General features: G+C 39.9%; 1 protein-coding gene and 1 long non-coding RNA gene across 4 annotated transcripts in view; one reads left to right on the plus strand and one right to left on the minus strand.

Moving 5' to 3' along the window:
- slc35b3 (solute carrier family 35 member B3) overlaps positions 1 to 7,870 on the minus strand; it is a 10,439-nt gene extending 2,569 nt beyond the window's left edge. Inside the window, exons 1-7 of one of the 3 annotated variants that reach the window (XM_031301352.2) lie at positions 7,725 to 7,870; positions 5,587 to 5,823; positions 5,157 to 5,278; positions 3,841 to 3,995; positions 1,733 to 1,840; positions 1,475 to 1,572; positions 710 to 802 (exon numbers count right to left, since the gene is read on the minus strand). In XM_031301352.2, the coding sequence (XP_031157212.1) occupies positions 710 to 802; positions 1,475 to 1,572; positions 1,733 to 1,840; positions 3,841 to 3,995; positions 5,157 to 5,278; positions 5,587 to 5,823; positions 7,725 to 7,784 (873 nt within the window). In that variant the 5' untranslated portion in view covers positions 7,785 to 7,870. Of the gene's footprint in view, positions 1 to 709; positions 803 to 1,474; positions 1,573 to 1,732; positions 1,841 to 3,840; positions 3,996 to 5,156; positions 5,279 to 5,586; positions 5,824 to 7,302; positions 7,544 to 7,724 lie in introns of those variants that run through there. The other 2 variants (XM_031301350.2, XM_031301353.2) reach the window with 2 other exon arrangements.
- LOC116051102 lies at positions 7,642 to 19,107 on the plus strand. The gene is made up of 4 exons (XR_004105268.2): positions 7,642 to 7,752; positions 10,788 to 10,891; positions 17,256 to 17,359; positions 18,932 to 19,107. It is a non-coding gene; the product is annotated as an uncharacterized LOC116051102 (long non-coding RNA).
- The last annotated feature ends 255 nt before the right edge of the window (positions 19,108 to 19,362 follow it).

The following is a 19,362-nucleotide window of genomic DNA, read 5'->3' on the forward strand; positions in this document are numbered from 1 at the left end:
CGCAGACATTTAAGTGGCACCGAAATGAGGCACCGATATTTGCAGTGCCGTTCGGTCAGGTAGATACCGGCTGTAAATATATCGGACCCAACCCTTGGAATCATGTTGGGATAATTTCTGTTTATTTGCATTACTTGCGCGAGACACACTAGAGCTGTAGGCACCAATAAGGTTTATTTCTGTCTTCAACCATGGCCGAAATAACCACTATTGCTGCCTTGTACCTGTTGTGGAAGTCCTAGATACATTGGAAAACACAATGTCATTGTGACTGGATTAATAACATAATCTGTAAGGGCACACAGCTCTGTGAATTTCCCCGCCTTCTCCAGGAAGTAACGTTATGTCTGGATGACCGCTTTTAGCGGCACTGGAGGTACAGATTTTGCTATGATTCAATTACAAGAAACCGATCAAAAGTATTCCAAAATAACAACATTGTGATGCCGATTTGTAAAAAGTCTTCAAATTCATGCTTTGTCAGGTCTGTCCATAAGATGCCAAGCAAACAGCTTTTAAAATTCATGTTTTCTGAATGGAGTTCAATTCAATCAGGCCTGTGCTATGCAGGACAATCTCAAAGTTGAGAGGCTTTGGCGACACAGTGGCACAAGAATTTCTCATTCGAGTTGGCGTCTTGCTTTGACTTTGTATGTAATCGTGCGAAACGCTCGCTTCGTGTGTGAACACACCGTTAATGTATACTCACTTCTGAGCAGAATGCCACTGCTGGTCCCAGCCCACCCATACAGAGCAGGCCTGTCAGTATGTAGACAAAACCGATGGAGTACGAGTACAGCACCTGTACACACACACACACACACACACACACACACACACACACACACACACACACACACACACACACACACACACACACACACACACACACACACACACACACACACACACACACACACACACACACACACACACACACACACACACACACACACACGTCTGGGTTTGATGACAGTCAAGCAGACCTAAATATGCTGCACTCATCCCGATATTGTGTGAACAGATATAGTTGCCGATAGACTTATATACGTTATTATGTAGTAGGGGTGGGAGAGAAAAAACGGACACAGCATAGTATTGCGATATTTTCCGTGGCAATACTGTATCGATTCATTGATGTATCTTTTATTATATAAATTGAACATTAGAATTTTGGTACTATAAAATGAATTGATTTTTCAGTCCACTATATGGTACAGTTAAGCTTTGTTTGTTTTCTTTTTCCTTCTGGTGAGGTCAGCAGGGGTGACCGTGTCAGCGTGAAAGATACAACGCTTTCCTTTTGAAGTTGGAAAAAAAAGGTAATAAATTGCAATCCATCACAGAATACCGCAATATGTTTAGAATCGCAATAATATCGTATCGTGACATAACTATTGTGATAATATCTGGTGATTCTCACCCCTATTATGTAGGTATATATACTTTTTTTAAAGTTAGATAAACAGGGTACCATTTCAGAGTTGGAGCCATTATGGAGTTTCATTGCTTTCTCCTGCACGTTTCCAATGGCGGCGTCAGCACAAAGTGCCAGGGAGATGAGGAGAACACCTACATCCACACAAACATAAACACACAAAACTAAGAACATGGATATCTGACGAATGATGTACTTTTGAGCTAGTGGGTTTGCATTTGGCAAAATACACACCATACTTCATATACAATGCCACAGAAAGGATATCATTTATATATTATATAAAGATATAACCTGTGACGTTGAAGTTGGGGGCCACTTTGCTGTCAGCTAGCGTAAACCAGATGAGTCCCAGGCTCATGCAGAGAGCAGCAGACACATCAGCAAGATTATAGCGTTTACCTGGGACACAAACACATAGCAATTGAACCATTTGGAATGTCAATCTGAAATTCTGAAATCAAAATCAGAAACCTAAACTTCGTAAATCTCGTATGAGGACCAACCTCACAAAAGGAAAACAAGAAAAAAAAGTTTTAGAGATTAACTGGTAAAACTTCCAAAAAACATTTTACAACATCACAGACACACCAAACTGAGCCATTGCACGGGAAGAGTACCTCCCCTCGAGCACGGCTAACAGGGAAATCTTCAAAAGATGACCCACCTCTTTTTAAATAAAAGTTGACATTGCCCAAGTTTTAAAAATGGGCATTCTTGACAATTCAAAGTTTCTGAGGTTGCGCACGTAACAATGCGTCAAAAACAAAAGAAGCTTTGTGAAAAAGGAAAAGTTTGGAAAAAAACAACAGGATGAAGGAGTCTTCCAAAAACAGTCTGATGGATAGATGCCTTGAGGTTGACAAGGGGACGCAGCATCAGGTCGACCGTGGTCGGCTTTGATTCCCTGTCTCGCCTTTGAAGGGCCTCACATCAGATGCAGCCCCACACCCCTCCCTTCATCCATCCCTCTCTCCCACTTTCTTTCCTTTTTGCATTCTAAGTGAATACATTCTGTTTTCCACCCGACCCCTTGAGGGACCCTGGTCCTCACATCTATCCATCCAGAGAGACACAAGAAGGCAAAACATGCACAAAACCCTGTCTGACGTTGAGGACACAGAACCTTGAGTGGGTCGGTGTGAGGATGAAAGGACAGACAGAACCAGTACAGCCGACTGGGCTCTGACAATCAAAAACAACAGACAGATAAAAAAAAGGAGATACTCAATGTTGAAAGGTAGCCATCGCTTCAAAGGAAACATGCAAGATGACTGAAATGAGGTGTAAAATGTACCTTCTCCAAAATAAAAAGTTAAATTGTTTTAAGTTCAATAAGGTAAACATGTATTTTCCTTTAACGCTCCTGTTTTCCTCGGGTCAAATTGGACCCATTGTCAAAAATATCAGAAATATGGGGTTTTTCAACCATATTGCCCAAAAATAACATGGATCGTTCCATAAAAACGCTTTTGACAAGTCAAATGAATGATCAGTTCACTACTTTAATTGAATTTTGGGTGTTTAATTCAATTTTAAAGCCTTTGAAAAGTCTGTGATTGATGTTGATGGATATCAACATCCTCTGATCTTAACTATTAGTAAAATAATTCATAATTTCAGCTTTTTCAACACAAATGGTAGGTATAATTTCATATAAATGAGGTTTATTGACCATGTATTGTGTGTGTAAGTGTAATACTAGAGGTAATAAGATGGTGTCATCTTAGCAACTGAGAAAGTCAATTTTCAATTTTGACCCACGAGGACAACACAAGGGTTAAGTAAATTGAAACCTTTATTTTAGAGATTCCTTTATCTTCTGAATAAAAATGCCAATGATTTAGTTTGCTTTACAGTTTGAGCTGAAAGAAAAAATAAATTCCTGATTTCAATTCTTCATTTTTTAACTGCTCAAGGCCCAATAGTTACGTATTTGATGAATTCACAATTATAATTCAAGAGTTTGTCTTACTGATTCTAAATTCTAAATAGCGGCGTTCGTCAACTGATCACAATTAAAAATCTAGGTCTGGTGATATTTCTGAACGCTGGACTTGAAAATCCTGACAGTTAATCAAAGCCGCTGATTCAGGTTGAAGCTTTTCAACGAAGCCAACTCAGAGGTAACGCACTGATCGACGAGCCTCGTTTAAACAACAAATACAACCGACAACTTCAAACCCCATAACTGAGGTGTCAAGTCCAGATCAAATAATGAGGAATAAAGAGAGAGAGAGGGAGCTGCACTATTCACAGCTACAGAGCAGCACATATTAAATCACATACAGTAGTATGAAGGATCAAAATGTTGTAAGAAAAAAACTAAAAACCCCAGCACGTAAATATGTATTCGCATCTGTAAGGTCTGTGTAAATACATGTACAGTAGAATCAGCATACCTTGTATAAACACTCCTCCAATCATGACCGGGATGAGTTTACAGCACTTGAAGATGACCTGTGTAGGGTAGTTCAAGTAGCCCAGAGAGGTATTAGACAGGCCCATAGTGCCCACTGTTAGAAATGCTATGATCATGTATGTCTTCCCTGGTATCCTGGAAGACAAGAACATATTAAGTAGTTGAGAAACAGATTTCCATGTTCAACTGATGTGTTGCTTCAGATGGTTTAACAAAAAGAGGTCATCACTACTTATTCCAAAAAACATCAGCTTAAAAGGCAGGGTTGGTAACTATTTCCAATGTTCACTTTTTATATATATTGTTTGAAATGGTCTTTACACCACGACAGCAATAACCAACCTATGGGCTCCGAAAAAGGAGCGAAAAAGATCCGTCATCTATAGCTGTTGTAATCCTGTGAAAACGCCCACCAATCACTGCCTTGCAGCCCGCATGGAAAGAACCAATGAAAATCCTCCATGCCCTGCTGAGGGTACTCTACCCCTCCTATGTACGAGCCTGAGCTCAGCCGCATTTCTAACAGTAGTCATGTTTGTTTTAAACATTCGGTATGGTAATTTTAGGTGTTTCCTTGCTGGTGAATGAGACATGAAGTAAAATTGCGGTCCTTTCTTTGCTCTGAAGCAGCGACGCAGCGGTGCTCGTGCACGTCTGTGTGTGGGGCGCAGCCCCGAGGGCAGGGGGAGGGGTTAGCAGGGTTTCTGCAGGTTTCACCAAGTCAAATTTAAGTCTTTTTAAGACCTTTTTAAGACCATTATGAGGGAAATTTAAGATCTACATTACAACATAAAAAACGAAAAACGTACAAAAGGAAATACAGAGTCACAAAAGTAAATGAATGTCTTGAAATTGAACTAAAGCGACACAGAGGTTAGCTTACGGGAGTTGCGGAGCTGCTGTGTGGGAATAAAATCCGTTTTATGTCTGTGGTACAATCCGTTGCATGTTGGTTTGATTTGTAGTCGTTATACAGTGAATTATATTTGGACTAGCGAAAAAAAGAACTCCATCAGTTTTCAATTATTTGAGACGTAGAACATAATACTTCAGTGAATTTAAGACTTTTTAAGGCCTAAGATTTTGATTTTAAAATTTTAGAGTTTTTTAGACTTCTTAAGACCCCGTCTAAACCCTGGGTTAGACAGAGACCCGAGGAGATGCTACTAAATCTTGCTAGCTTTTCAACATTACCAACTCTGCCTTTAAGATGGGGTATACATGTTAAAAGGAATACTGTTTTAATGTGAATTATAGTGAGTAAAGTCTGTCATCCAGGAGCAGGAGATTATTTACCTTCTGCGTTTGTCCTGTGTGAGCTGAAGCTCCACTAGACCAAACATGGAGTAGAAGCCAAACTGGACCAGAGTGAGGTACCAACCAAAAGGCTTGAATCCTTCCACAGAAAATATCAACTCCTGGATGGAGGAAGGCCAAATAAATAATCAAAAAGCAGGTAATAAAAGCCTTCTGAAGTCCATCTTGTGAAGTACGAACTTTGTTTACATGTCATCTGTACCAGCATTCTTTTTTCCAATTGCACAGACAGGAACACAGCTACATTTAATAAAGCAGTGCATGTAAAAAAAAAACTAAAATTTTTTTTTTGCATCTGAACATGTAAATAGTCACATAGAGCTTCACAACAGCACTTCCCCTACACTGCAACAACCATGTGTGTGTGTGCTCGTGCATCTCTCAGATTGTGTCTTTCTTCCTGTGTTACCTGCAGGTATCCATAGATGAGGTAAAAGAGGAAGACTCCAGCCACGCAGATCAAGAACTGTGTGGGGGTACTGAAGCTGCTCAGGTTGATTCCCAGGACCCTCAGCTCCTCCACAGACTTTATGTGGGGCGACATCACCTCCGTAGATGACGGGATGGAGATTGAAAGGTGCTTCCGTGAACTGTTGTAGCTCACCAGGCCATATTTGGCACTCATTGTGTCTGTGGCTGCTGGGAGCTGTAGGAACATACAGATTGATTTAGGCAATAATCACATAGGATATTATTTTCTCCTGATTTAGTGTTAAGCACAGCCTGAAGTTGTGGTAGGAACAGCGGAAAAGCTCGAAGACGCATTAGGACATTCTTTCAAATTTCATTTTTTTTCAATTTCAAAGTTGTATTTTCATATGCACACAGTAAGGAAACATGTTTCCCTGTACAATGACATTCTTCCTTTGCTGTCCACAGAATGCCAAGCAATGTAAACTACAATATATACTACAAATATACAAAATAAAACAATTTTAAAAGGCAGCATGTGAAAAATAAAGCAACAATAATAATAATATTAAACAGTGTGAATGTAAAAAGTGTAAGGTATAATTACATAAGGTAAGTATACATCTTGGGTTGATAACTAGCTTGTTGATCAGCAAGATAGATAAACCTTTGTATGCAGTACAGTAACTAACATTAGGTAACTTACCTGATATAAAAAAGTGGTAAACGTGTAAATAAAAGATGGACGGGACAAACTTAGCCCAGAGATAAGCTCTTATTATCTCATCTAAGATCTCTGCCAAGATACTGACCGTTCACAATCACCATATAACCAAATAGCCATGGTGACAGTGAGCAGTTCAACTTGTTGTAACAAGGGAATCATGCCAAAAAAAATAGATGATCAGATAAAGCCACTTCCTGTAAAATTTGAATGGTTATTGATGATAATGTATATAGGGTGGTGAAGGCGCAGTAGATATGACACATGCCTTTGGTGTGGGAGATCTGGGTTCGATTCCCACTGAGATACATCAACCAATGTGTCCCTGAGCAAGACACTTAACCCCTAGTTGCTCCAGAGGCGTGCGACCTCTGACATATAGCCTATAGTAATTGTAAATCGCTTTGGATTACGCAAAGACTTACATTCAGTAATCCAGTCGATCTCTGCGACACTGGAAACATTATCAAACAACTTTGGAGAAGCATGCAGACCTTCAGAGCACCCATTTGTATTTATGCTCAGACTGCTGCTGCATTTTAACAGTGATTACAGTTATTACATATGTCATGTAACGTTATAGGTCAAAAGCATGTTTTTTTTCATTCTTACGTTAAAATATGACTGTTATGCTCCATTATTTTTAATATTACTAATCACAGCCCTTATTAGTTTAGGACCTTAACCGCTGTATCACATTCAACTAAACATCCACCAAATTGTAGATTTGTAGTAACGGATATGACAAGTGAATACATGTATGATGTGTTTAATAAAGTATGATGGCCAGTAACGTTGGCTAACGTTAGGCTACATGAGGGCAGCCGGTGCTAGCGACTGTGATTAGCTGGCACAGATTAAGCATCTAAAGACAAGATGTAATTCCAACAATCAATGCAATTTTATGAGACAATTACAATTAACGATTTATTTGATCCCTGACTTTGGTTTCTTAGCCAAACAGGCAAGCAACAGTAGCAAACTTGTTACCTTTAACAACACTTCCGGGTTTCTTTGCGTTAGCTTATCCTCTTCTTCAGAGGCGATGCCGGTGAAAATCATTTCCCTGGACGTGCCGACTTCTTCTTACGCACATTTCGAACATTTTCATATTTGTCCTTTACGATGTCAAAGAGCTAAAAACACGTTGAGATGCGCGTTAGCCTTAAAAGCTGCCTGCACTTTGAAGAAGCAGCCAACAACTTCCGCTCTGCTGCGACCTCTGAACTGCGATGCTATTGGTCTACGTAGCTACACACTATAGCACATCACCGCCCGGCCAAGTAAACAGGATACACTTGAATTCGGTCTTAAATATGTAAAATGATATTATCCTGCGCCATGAATAGTGGAACAGGACGTTCAGAAAACGAGTGCATGCTTTTAGTTAAAGTAAAACGGCGCAGACTTACCTGTTTTGAAGAATCCATCTTGAGATAGGTGAGTTTGCTGCCTCCCGTCACCACCACCATCACCACCGTGCACCTAAACACATGCACGTTCGTTTGTCCGCTTTAGCAACATAGTTCCTTCCTGTGATAATCATTTTTTTCTTAACTGCAAATATTGATTTGAGTATATCAATTAATGGATCATATCCTATTTCAATGGTCCAGTCAATATTTTTAAAGGACCATTTAATGGACAGTGATGTCAACTATGACTTTCCACAGCCTACTTGTACTTTACTTAAGTATTTCAACGTTGTTACTTTCTATTTATATTCTACTATATTTGAATGGGAAACGTTTTTACTTTTTATTAAACTACCTTTATTTGACAACTAGTAGTCGTAATTACTTTAGTTTGCAGATGAAGGCAAACATGTATTTATTATTTATAACTTATAGGCATTAAACCACCAACATGTATGTATGAAATTAGCTCCCTCTGGAACAGCCACATGCTTTTATGTTTGATAGTTTACACTTTCTTGCTAATACATCTGTACTTATACTCTTTTTTTGAATGCAGGATTTGAACTTGTAATGGAGTATTTCTTACATTGTGGTATTGCTACACACTACTCAATAAACAATCTGAGTGCTTCTTGCACCACTTAATACGTGTTTATGTGAACCACAGCCATATTTGCCTGTTAATAATGAAATGGAAAATGTGTAGAGAAGTTGAACTGGGCAACATGATATGCTGATTATTATGTTTATACTGTATTTCATCTTAATATTGTGTTTAGGTATACATCGTAGAGTAGCTCTATAGCTCACAATGATTTTCTATTGTCCACATGTCTATACTCCTCACAACTTTTCCTGCAGCCTTCGCCTTGCCTCCTTCACCTCCTCCCTCCAAGCCATTCCCCTAATCCTTCCAAACTTCCTTCTTCTTCTCTCCTTTTCTCTGTCTTTCCCATCATCTCTCCTCCTTCTCCCCCAGTCGTGGCCATATATGCCATTCTCCCCCTACATTTCTTTGTCTCTAAATCCTTATTGCATTATTCCCCTACTCTTCTGTTCTGACTCTGTCTCTCGGCCATCTCATATCCCTGTCTCTCCCTCTTTGGCTTCCCAGGCATAAGGCATGAAACTCTCTTTTGCCCCTTCATTCCTCTCCTCCCTCTTCTAGCTTTCCTTTCTCCTTGCGGTCCAATCTTAAATCCCTCCCTCTGCCAGCCTTGTTTCTTTCTCTCTCCCCCTCTCTCTTCCCCTGTCCTCTTTCCCCAGCCAGAGGTTAATACACTCCAGGATGGCATTATTTCCTCCCCGGCCCCTCTGACAATATAAAAATTCAGAATGGACAGCTCAATCCCTCTTCCATCTCAGATTTGATTGTAATGGTATTGCCTCCTGTCCCTGGGAGGCCCCTGCCGCCTCGCCAACCCGGCCTTTATGACACTAAATGGCCAGGCTACAATTTTTCCATCTATTCAAAAAATTCTGTTAATAACTCATTTGGAATGAGACGTCTGCACTCCCTGGGCCGTCTGCGGCCAGGTCTCTAACCCCTCTGCTCATAGGGGTCACAATACACAGAAAAAGATGCAGGGCTGAATCGCAAATGTAAAAGGTTAATTAATCTCTCTGAATTTACAATCCCCTTCCCCCATTCCCCTTGCACTCCAATTGACAGTCCCAAAGAGACAAAAATGTCATATTTACAACCTCGCATAGAGAAAGCGCTCAGCGAGGCACTGCCGTTGAGCGCAGGCGCAGGCCCCGTCCGAACCACTTTCCCCTTCTCCCCCGTCCAACTTTACAAGTGTAGCCATTCATCATGCGTGATGGATTTATGTAATAAAACCCATTTCCTTTTCCCATACGATCCTATTAAATAATAAAATAATTATTTATTGATTATTCAAAAAGGTACATATGCGCAGGTAATGGCTTTGTACCACACCACTGGACCTGCAATAAATAAAGCAGGCAGAGAGAAGGCTAGAGAGAGACAGAGCGAAATAAAGCTGAGAGAGAGAGAGAGAGGGGAGGGGGGGGAGAAATGAAGGGGAATGAAATGACTTTTGAACCAGTGAAATCTGGATCCAATATGGCCTCTTGCAGCGTGGATCAGGAAGGACATTATTCAATCTTCAGGAGGCTCATATGGGAGCGCGACCTATGAATGGTTTTGATATACTATATGGACAATAGAAATGAAAATAGACAACTGGGTGAGTGTCCTGCACAGGGTTTGTGTCTCAGATTTTAACATTTGTTGAATTTACACTCGTCATCCTCAAACCACAATATCTGTTCATTAAAATAAAATGAAGGATGATATACATTTACCCAAGTATATTATATACAATACACACGTTTTACTTTAAAACGGGGCGTTAAAGAATATCTACTGACAACATTTTTACTGATAGAAGACTGATAGAACACCCGATGAAGCACATAATAAAAAGGTTTTCACCTCCATTTCCTCATCATTATTCAAGTTCTGGTTAGTGTAGAGATGAGACTCAGGAAATACTAGCATTACCTATTTTAATCATTAACAGGCGTCTAACCTGTTTGATTTGGAGCTTTTCGTTACAGAACAGGACGTCTTGGGGTTTAGTAAACTGTCCAGCAAGGCCCTGGTGATAACATTACTGTTTTGTCTTCTTTAAGATAAACACCCACTCCCTTGTAACGATCCGCCATATTATTTATTCAATATTAGTATCATAAAAAGCCCTCTAACCCCAGCAGTGGATCATTTCAAAAAGAGACACTTTACTGTCAGCCAGATATTACATCGAGGGCTTCTTAATAACCCATTTGTGTTTGGTCTTATCCTCGGCTAAAGTGCACTCGCTCTCCGTTGTCTTTTTTTCTGGGCTTGTCTCAAGCCTCCTGCATGCTACGGAAAACAGATGCTATCTCGGCTATATTACTTCTCAAAGCACTCATATCCTCTCCCATGTTATTTTCTTTGATCTGCTAGGCTTGCTGCTCTTACATCCCCCCCCCCTCGTCTCATGTCTTCCCCTCCTCCAACCCCCCCCTGTCTATCCTCCCTGCCAGTGACCAAAGAGCAGACACAGACCTGCCAGGCCGGTTCACGGTGGCTGCGGACGTTTGAAATTCAGATCATCTGTTCTGTGTCAACAGAGGGCAAGAGGTGCATGGTGGGTCGGCCCTCTTACAGTCGCCATTTAATGTGCCTTTACCATCAGAGGAGGGCTTCATATCAGGGTTGAGGGTCTATTTACGTTCAGTGAGCAGTCAATTCAATTTACAAACAAACTTTTCAGTGAACTACAAGCCAACCGAACAGTTAGTCGACTGCTAATGGTTTTGCAAATGGGGATACGTGCATTTCGCACACACACACACACACACACACACACACACACACACACACACAAAGAAAAGTGTATCCGCACACAGGTTATAATCGGTGACAACAAACTGCATAGGTGGCACTGAGGGCAGGCACAGGAGACCGGGGAGTCTTTGACTTTCTTATGAGCAGCCAGGAGGGGGAAGCATCTCTCTTTGCAAATGGGCTCAAAGAAAAGGAAAGAAAAAGTAATTAAACAAACAATTTACCAGCAATTGTGTGTCTACTTATCCAATCTACCATACTCGCTTTTTGCATTAATACATATAGACAGGGAGGGGGGTGGGGGGGGATTGGTGGTTGTCTCCTCAGAGTGACGGTAAATGACACGCATGTTTCATTGCCCATTCATTTAACCTGCACTGTGCTTATGAAGAGAAAGGGATTGAGAAACAAATTACGTAGTCTCATTTAATAAGGAGTTTTGCTGTGAGCAGTAATCCTGTTTTTTTTTCTCATAACCTTTAACTACTTAATGGATTTGAGAAGCTATTACCTTTCAAGATTTCTGTTTTTTAATTATTTGGAGTATTGTCCCAGATATGAACTGTCAATCACACACCAGGATTAATGCTGTGGTTTATGTCTGAATATTATTTACTCATGGATTGAAGCTTAAGGAGTTCTCTCTGTTGACAGGTTTGCAAAAAGCAACGAAATTGTGCAATATGCAAAACTCTGTGGCCCATTTAGCTTTTCGCATGCATTTATCCTTATGCACCCAATAACTAACATAGCCTCATCTTAAATCCACGAGAGGTTATTTACATAGATATTAACATTATATTTATGATAATGGCAAGCCATGGTAAATCTCAGAGTAATTTTAGAAATATGCTTATGTGAATCTTGGATCAAATTATAATGAGTCAGTTTTAATATGTACAAAACTCAATTTTTTGTTTTTCTCCTTTGGCGTTTATACTGTAGGTGTGCATGTGTGAAAATGTAACCCAGGAATGTGTGTATGTGTGTGTGTGTGTGTGTGTGTGTGTGTGTGTGTGTGTGTGTGTGTGTATGCACTCCACAGAACAGGACCTACCTCTCACCCTGATCACGTTTAGGCAACACTGTGAAAGTGGCAGACAGAGTTTGTTTAGTTTCCCCTGGAGGACATCGCAGTCCTCTGCCAACAGACCAACCCACGTGCTGTGACATCAGGCCCGACTGTGTGTATATGAATATCGCCTTAAATACATGAGCCATGTGAGGTACGCTTGATTTATTTTGACACTCACAGGACCACGAGGGCATGTGTCCTGATCTTAAATCAGTGCTGCTCGTACGACGGCAGGCTGCATACCTGAGCAAAATTATATATGGATCAATATATATATATATATATATATATATATATATATATATATATATTAGAAGTTGATAGTTTCACTTGAGGATTTGCAAATGTCTATAGGAGGATAAATGACGCACACCTCGAGCAGTTCAAATATTTAAAACCTTTATTCAAATAGATGTTTGACACGGCTCTTAGGCTGGCGTATTGGCTCCTCAGACCCCCCCATGGCACGGGGCATGTAATCATCCTGAAAGTCTCTCTGGGTGTCTGCGCTCTCATAAAGCAGGAAAATGGATCGTGTGGCCCAGGAAGGGAAAATGAAAGAAAAGGAGAATGAAATTACAGACCTGGCTGACTGCACAAATCATGCATATCATGTTTTATGGCTTGCCAGAAGAATTCAACACCTGTGGATCACCGTAGCTATAATTGTACACGAACACACCAGGATGGGGGGGTGGGAGGAGAGCTGTGGTTTGTGTGTCACTGAATATGGGAGTGAGAGTGTGTGCACCTCGTAGGTGTCTGTGTGTATGCAAGCTGTATGTTTTTCTTGGCGTGGCCGGGCTTCAGAGACACAGGGAAGATGTTAAAAAGAAAAGTTACGGGAACGCCTGTTGTTCACTTCTTCAGCACATCCTGGGTGAGCCGCCCACAGCCTACAGGGCTTGCTCACAGAGGCTCCATTTACCATTGTAATTACCCTGTTTATTTACCCTACCTGCTTTTGGTGGTAAAACTGGGTCCAATTCATCAGATCAGGACAATTTGGCCTTGCCTTGCTTTGCCATTTACTTTAATTAAACAAGGCAATCAGTGAATCATAAATCACGATCCATGTGACCACTGGCTCTGTTTGAACCTGGCTCTCATCTTTAAAGATGATGCACCTTGTGCCAAAACATACAATAGATACACACGTGCTACTGCAGCTCCTGAGTCTAAAAGCTAACAATTTAATTTTCAATTTCATGAGGGATTTTTCTTTCTCAATGTTCATGCAGGAATCTCTTATTAAACTTTTAACTGTAAGTATTTTTGTTGACATTTTGTTTAAAAGTATAGATGGACTTACAGGATGTATGAAAGAGGGCTTAAACCTAAATAAGATGACAGGATAGCAGATCGAAGAGTCTTCCCTCGTCTCCTCCCTCCCCTCTCCCTCGTCTCCGCCGTGGATGCTGATGCTTGAGTCAAATTGATTACACCACTCCATCTGCATCATGACTGGCCTCCTCCTGTGTTTGCCGCCTCTGCCTACAGCACAGAGTTAGTGTACAATTACATATAGTTTAATATATCTGCCTGAGCACCTTTAAATAAGCATCACAAGTCCACAAGGTGATTTGTCTTCCAGCCCCATTACTCCATTGTACATCTTGATAGCCAGGGATCGCTCCTAGCTATGTTTAAGCATTAAATAGTGTATTATTATTTCACATAAATCAAGCTGAGATGTGAGGGGGGTATTCATAAATTTTGCATTTCTCACAGACAGTATTTTAAAGCCTCTCTCTCTTTCTCTCTCTTTCACTGCTGCTCTGAATTTTGAGACTAAAGCAATTCTACTCCCTACACTTGATAGTACATTAAAGATGGGCATATCATGGAGGTATATTCAAAACAACATGTAATGCAGTTTAGATTAAGTTTGAGTTGCTCTAACACATTCATCATAGCACTGTTTCCATAATAAGTACCCTCGCCTTTGCCAGTGATGCATCCAGACACATGCACCATTACCACCATGAGGACATTGTATTGTTATTGTCATGAATAATGGGGAAAAATACTAATAAAAGTCGATTTATCATAATATTTCCCCAGTTAACCGCGGCTACCGAATCCCTTATCTGTGCGCGACAATGAAAGGGTGAAATTAAATTTAAAGGTGGATGTTTGCCGTCAGCCCTTTTCTTCAAGACAAGCGCCCCTGAACCCCCTCCTCCCCACCCCACCGCCTTGGATATTAGTCCTGTGTTTGTGCAAAACGTCTACTGAGGAAATGACTTCACTCAGGAAACTGGATGTCAGCTTTACACACAGGCAGGAGAGCTGCCAGTGTTTTAGTCAGGCCGACAACACGTTCTTTTCTCAGCTCGCTCTCCAGTTGAGAGTAAAGCTACAAAAAGTGACAAAGAAGGAAATTGGACTCGCAGTTGTTTTGGTTACTCCAAGGACACCTCGCACGTTCCTTTCTGTTTCCTGTCTTTGGCCTGGTTTGCCGATTGGCGCTGATGTACGAGTCAGGGACTATAAGGTGTGAGTTGAAACCCGGAGCTTTGTCAGAGGCTAATGGAAGTCTAAGGTTATCTTTATGAGTCAGCGATGCATTACATGGAGTTTCTGTGTGCCAGCTTGGTCCAGGATCTGGGCTTTGCGTACAAGGCCCAAAATCAAATCAAATAGTATTATTTTATTTCTGTTTATTTTCATGCTAAACATTTGGCCCATCCCATGCTGAAATGCTCTTTGCTTATGAAAAAATATGAAAAAAAGAAAAGAAAAAAAAGACTAAAACAGTATAAACAAATATTTACAAATCATCTTGGTAAGAGCAAATAAATCAGCCATTTGTTGAGAATGTGCTTCTCATTTTCACTCAGTTTGACAGAATGTATGAATGTACCTGAGAAAAAATAAAAAAGGTCCAGTAGTCATATTCTAAAATATGTCCAGAATATGAACCTCAACTATCTCGTCATATTTAAAAAAAAAAAAAAAAAAACACAAGTCCTTGAAAATCACACCCAACATGAATTAGCCATCCCAAGTTGTTTAAATAATGCAAAAGTCTCATAAGTTTGACTTTTGTGATTTCATGCTCACATCGCAGCCGTACACCACAATTAAACCTAATTTTCACTTTTAAAACATGCTTATCATTTCCTGCACATAATAATTATATGACCCACTGGCCTGGGGGCTTCAGTGTTGCTACAAAGTCAGGAAAAAATCTTGTAAAAGTCATTGCAAATTGGAAATTGACGAGATGCCAGGACAGTAAGTTGAGGATGGGGGGGAGGAGAAAAAAATGTCTTTGAACTAGTTTTTTCTTGCAGAAAATATCGCTTCTGGGTTGATATTCTTTCTGAAGTGTTCCATGGCAATGAGAATTAAGAAATAAAGTGCAGTGCCAAATGATTCAGTAAAAAGATGGCACACACCCACAGGTATTCTGTTCACATGACATCACCCTGTGTAAAATTGACAACTTTCAATTTTTTTCTTCTTTAAACTAGGTGGGTTCTCTGTGTTTATATTAAAAACATCTCTTTGCATGAGAGACCAAGCAATCACATGAAATGAAAGTTATGCACAATATCAGCAAATGCGGTATTCGTGTGAAACATTTGGATTATACTTCATTTATGTGGTGTTAAAATACTTTGATTGATTGGTCTGTGTTTTTGTGACTCAGATCTTTCTTTGTTGTGGAGCACATCAGAGCCACATCAAGGTGCATGAGAACCAGATCTCTATCTGTCTCCACCTCTCCCTTCATTCCTTGGAAGAACGTGTCTTCTGACCCTGACATGTGCAGGCTGGCTGCATGTTTCCCTCTCACTGCACTCTCACCTCAGCTCATGAACTGGAAACTTCACTCCTGTCATCTCTCTCTCTCTCTCTCTCTCTCTCTCTCTCTCTCTCTCTCTCTCCCTCCCTCCTGATCACTTTGCTTCCTTCACTTACACGCACACACACACACACACACACACACACACACACACACACACACAAACACACACACACACAGGCAACAATACCTGGGAGAATAAATGCTCAGTTAAATTGAATAAACATAATCCAGACATGCTCCATTCCAGCCCGTCTGTCATGGACAGCTCACATGGTGATCCCTGATTCCATCAGTGAAGAAGGCGCGCAAACAAATGCAAAGATTAGATGTCAGCTGAGAGGCCAGTGTCAGATAAAGGATTACTCACAGCTCTCGTGAGAAACCGGATTTTAATCAAACATCTGATAATCAGTGATTTTACTGAACTGGTTTCATTGCTTCCCTTGTTATCTTTTGATGACATGATACATACGTTAACACTAAACTGATTCCTCTATGTTTTATTACACATTTCAGTTTTCAAACCCGCTTTAGGAAGGTACATATTAATTTATAAAAATGATGCACTTCTTTCCCAGACTCTGGTTAGGATTGCCCCCCCCCACAACTCCTCTCTCTCGATGGCCTCTCAGGTTAAAACAAAGCACACTGGGTGGGGCAGGATTTCAGTCTTTTGAAGTGAACTTGTCATAGGACTGCATCACTCGGGCTTAGTGCAATCACAGGCTCAAGATTAATTGCCTGTGGTGCACCACTTCAAACACACTGCATTATGGGATGAACTTTTGCAAGGCCCGTCGTCACCTATGTGCACACCTGCACATGCACACACTCTTACTATATGTTCACATTCCTGTGTGGCTATAAAAACACATGCTCAGATACACACACACACACACACACACACATGCATTCTTGATCTTGTAAATCATCAACTACTTAAACATTGTCATGTATTTAGTTAAGAATATGTACATTTAAAGATGCAGTTGCCCACATATACATTTACAGATGGAATAAAATAAAATGACAGTTTAAATGTTTATTGACAAGTAACACCCCCTCTTTCCTCTAAATACACACACACACACACACACACACACACACACACACACACACACACACACACAAGCACAACTCCAAACAGACTGCAGTAACACAACATTAAGCGGTTTTCTCTTCTCTGTTATCTCCAGCTTCCTTTTTGCCCTTTGGTTAAACATTCTCTTGGCATGCATGATCTCATTTAACTTTGATTTCCTCTTTTTCCAGGACGGCATCCTTGGTGGTTCCAATTTCCAGCCCATTCCCCAATTTTCAACCCCAATGACAGACAACACACGCTTCAATGGCTGTTCAGCTAAAGGAGGGAATTGGTAAGTGATGATTTTAAATGCTGTTTAAGATTTTAAAAAAAAAAGAGTTTACAACAGATAAGGATTTGCCCGGGTAGCGAGCAGGAAACTGGGAGATACTGGCTTCAATGTGCTGTTGCAGTAGCTGCATAGCACATGTCTGATTTATGTTATTGAGCTTTAGGAAACACTGCTGGAGACTACTGTTAAGTTGACAGAAATGTCAAAGTGTTTTTACCTCGGGTAGTTATATTAAGACAATTATTTCCTTCAGCCTGTATGTGTTTGATAAAGGGTCTATGTGGGTATTTCAAACTGAAAACAAATAAAAACTTGATTAACTCTTGGTTTTCAATGACAGAAAAGTAATAGATTTTTATGAAAAAAACTATTACTTTAAATATGTTATGAAAATGTTTGTACAGCACTGTAAAATGTAGACACAATTGTCATCATATAATTAGATGGTTTGGGAACTTTGTAAATTATAATTAAAGTATTATAAAGTATTATAGTTATAACTTAACTTATTATAACTTAATATATACTAAGTGTAAAGTATTATAGTAACATTAAAAAGTCCCAAAACAAAGTAGTTTTAAAAGAGAACAGTTGAGTGTGAACCACTTTGACCGATTTGATCTGGGACAACATTATAGTTTGGATAGGGCTGTAAATAAATGCAGGAATTACTAAAGTTTTTCAAGTCCTGTTGCAACATTTACTTTAATAAATTAAGGTTTTGCATATCTAATTTTGGTTGCCCCAGTTTTGTATTTTTTTTCTTTCTTTTATCACACAGACAACAGTCTATGCCTCTAAAAAACAATTGGAACTCTTCCCCCTTTGACATTTAGTAATTTTTAAAATAAAAAAACTAAAACAAACCAACTTAACTTTAGAAAATAAAAAATCTAAAGTTTCAGTGTCATTATAGGTTTGTGTCTTGATGGTGCCCATCACAATATTTGTTTAATTTGTTCCTGATTAACCCCTCGGGTGTGGAGAATGTGTCCAGCATGAAGGACCTTTTTGTTGTTTGAAAAGAGCAGCTCATTGTCGAGCTTTAAGTGGTTTGTGTAATCCCCTTTAACCAATACCATGAAGCCAAAGGATTCTGAAAATCTGTTTTCAGCACATTTTGAGTAGGAGCGAACCTGGGAATTCTCTCTCTCCCGCTCCCCAACTCTGTCATGAAACAGAGCACCCCATTTCCATATCAATCGGATTAGTTCCAAGACCAGGGAAGTAGGAGTAATGTAAGTAACCGTACAAATTTAAATATAGGACATCAAAAACATTGTTAGGCAATCATTTATTTTTGAAGCAGCCCTGGCTCTCCGTGTCTCTCTGAAGATGAGATGAGAATGCATCGCTATGATTTTATTTTCATTTTATTTTGAAAGGTGCTGAACACCGCAGTATTTAAACATTGCATGTGCACCGTGACGCCCCGCTGTTCTTGTGTGCTTAACCCCCGTTTGTGAAATGAATGTATCGCATCAAGCAACGCACTTCTGCAAAATGCAACATCAAAACAATTTCAGGTGGGTAGCGTTCACTCAAGCTGATTGTTTTTGAACATTTCTGCAGAAGCGGACCGTAAAATGATGGACTGCTGGTTTCCTGTGGTGTTGATGCAAGCTGGCACGCACAGTTATGGTTTAACATACACTTCATAATGTATTGATACATATATATTATCACATTTACATTGTTTGGGAATTTGGTATATAGAAGGAAAATAAAACATTCCAACCTTGATCAAATTACAGGTCTCATTGTTCTTCATTGTTTACAGATGTTAGAACAGCAGTAAAATGATCTGTAATCTAATAAATGACTGCAGATACAAATTGTTTAAATGTCTCAGGAGGGGGTGGTTGATTGCAGATTTACCTCTTACAGTAAACTCAGAATGTAGAAACTCTAACTGTGATGTTTATACATTTCTTACAAAATTTTAAATCTTCACGACCTTTGGAAATTTCCCTAAATTAAGAGCCTTGGAAGCATTAGGACAG

This window comes from Sander lucioperca, chromosome 1 (assembly GCF_008315115.2).
Source record: "Sander lucioperca isolate FBNREF2018 chromosome 1, SLUC_FBN_1.2, whole genome shotgun sequence".
In the NCBI taxonomy this organism is placed as follows: Eukaryota; Metazoa; Chordata; class Actinopteri; order Perciformes; family Percidae; genus Sander; species Sander lucioperca.